General features: G+C 41.7%; 1 protein-coding gene across 1 annotated transcript; it reads left to right on the top strand.

Moving 5' to 3' along the window:
- Positions 1 to 626: 626 nt before the first annotated feature.
- On the top strand, positions 627 to 2045 carry LOC106477776 (the record flags this gene model as incomplete). The annotated part of the gene is made up of 1 exon (XM_013938304.1): positions 627 to 2045. A coding segment is annotated over exon 1 (1419 nt), but the record flags the coding sequence as incomplete, so codon positions are not given.
- Positions 2046 to 2199: the final 154 nt, after the last annotated feature.

Below are 2199 nucleotides of genomic sequence, written 5' to 3'. Positions count from 1 at the left end.
TTGGGGACAGGAATGTCATCCAATGCCAGACCCAATTCAGCCAATTGTGTCCAGATACAAAGGCCAAAGGGAGAAATTTCAGACTATCTGTTCTGAAAGAGCATGGCCCACCAAGGAAGAAAGACACAACCCCAGGTTTGATGCTGTGGTAAGGATCGAAGCTTGGTAGCATATTGTAGAGAAAGTTGCAAATGATGGAGGCGAAGAGGAGGTTCGTGGGAGTCAGCAGAGCGACGTGCAGCCAGACTCGAGGATGCACGGTTGCAAGCACGGCGATCGCGTTCTGCAGCTTCAGATCTGCTTCGTTCTCAAAAGAATGAACGCAACAGGCTGAGAGTGGCTGAAAGACATCAACGAGAAACAGCAGATCAGCGTCAAACACGACTCCGTGCTCAGCAATCACGCAATTACAATCGCCTTGCATTCCGGTACACCCCAGCTGATGATTATAGTTTGAGCAGTCATGTTCTCATCAACACTATGATTGAAGTGTGTCTTTATTGCAAGGCTCTGAAATTTAATGGAGAAACGAAAGGCCAGAGCCATTAAAAACTTTGCTTGCCGGATATACCGCCGAATCAAAGCATTTCCTATCTAACATTAGGAAATATAACTCATGCTTCCAAATGACGTCGTTCGGCGCAGAAATCATAAGAGCTCAATTCATGCCAACTTTCAAAGTGAAAAGACAAATTTATCATAAAGTCGGCTCCCTGCTTCCATTCCCAGATGGTCAACATAAATTCCTTCAAATGTATTTCATCGGTGATGGCAATGACGAATTGAATGCACGCTGCCGGCATAAAAAGGTCCATCATTTCCCAACTGCAAGAGCTTTTTCACAAAAAAAAAACAATTTAGTGCATTTGTTCAAAACAGCAATTGACATGATGCCATCTGATACACACAAGATTGTTATTCATGCTGATAAAACGCCTGCTGGAGAACATGTGCGAAGATTCAATGCTCCAACTATAGATGAAGTGGCAATTGTTATAGTCGGAGATCAGTTCCAACCTAGAGATATTGTTCTTCATCGGAGAAACGATCAATTGACAAAAGTTGCAGAAACTCATCGATGCTACGATGCCCTGCAATATCCAATCATTTTTTGGGATGGTGCCAATGGATATCACTTCAACATTAAGATGATAAATTCAGTCAATGGCAAAGAAACAAATATGAAATGCAGGGCAATGAACTATTATTCATACCGATTAATGATTCGAGAGAATGAAGACAATCACATTTTGAAATGTTGTCAATTGTTTCACAAATATATCTTAGATATGTATGCAAAAATCGAAACAGAACATTTGATATTCATTCGTTTGAATCAGACCAAGCTTCGCTCTGAAGAATACGTTCATTTGCGAGATGCAGTTGTAAATGACGGTAATACAACTAACGTTGGAAGACTAACAATTTTGCCATCTTCATATACAGGCAGTCCTCGTCATATGCATGAGTACGCTCAAGATGCACTTGCGTATGTTCGCCACTACGGGCGTCCAGACCTATTCATTACATTCACATGCAATCCAGCTTGGGACAATATACAACAGCTCTTACTTCCTGGGCAATCGCCAGTGGATAGGCATGACATCACAGCACGTGTTTTCAGACAGAAGCTGAAATCGCTGATGGATTTCATGGTAAAACAAGAAGTATTTGGGTCTGTGCGCTGCTGGATGTGCTCGGTGGAATGGCAAAAGAGAGGATTGCCACACGCACATATACTAATCTGGCTCTATAACAAAATCACTTCAACTGAAATCGACGATATAACATGCGCTGAAATACCCGATGCCGACGTCGATAAGGATTTGCATGAAGTTGTGACGAAAAATATGATACATGGACCTTGCAGTACACTGAATCCAAATTCACCATGCATGATAGATGGAAAATGCTCTAAGCGATATCCTCGAGCATTAGTATCCAACACAGATACAGGAAACAATGGATATCCTTTATACAGAAGAAGATCAGCAGAAGATGGCGGTAAATTAGCAACCATACAAATGCGAAACGGTGACATCGAGGTAGATAACCGGTGGGTTGTACCATATTCGCCTTTGCTATCAAAAACATACAAAGCGCACATAAACGTGGAATAATGTAACTCTGTTAAATCGATCAAATACATTTGTAAGTACGTGAATAAAGGCAGCGACATGGCAGTTTTTGGCATGCAAC

Source organism: Limulus polyphemus, unplaced genomic scaffold (assembly GCF_000517525.1).
Source record: "Limulus polyphemus unplaced genomic scaffold, Limulus_polyphemus-2.1.2 Scaffold78641, whole genome shotgun sequence".
Classification (NCBI taxonomy): Eukaryota; Metazoa; Arthropoda; class Merostomata; order Xiphosura; family Limulidae; genus Limulus; species Limulus polyphemus.
Note: the sequence above shows the minus strand (reverse complement) of the source record. Positions and strands in the feature narration are given on the sequence as shown.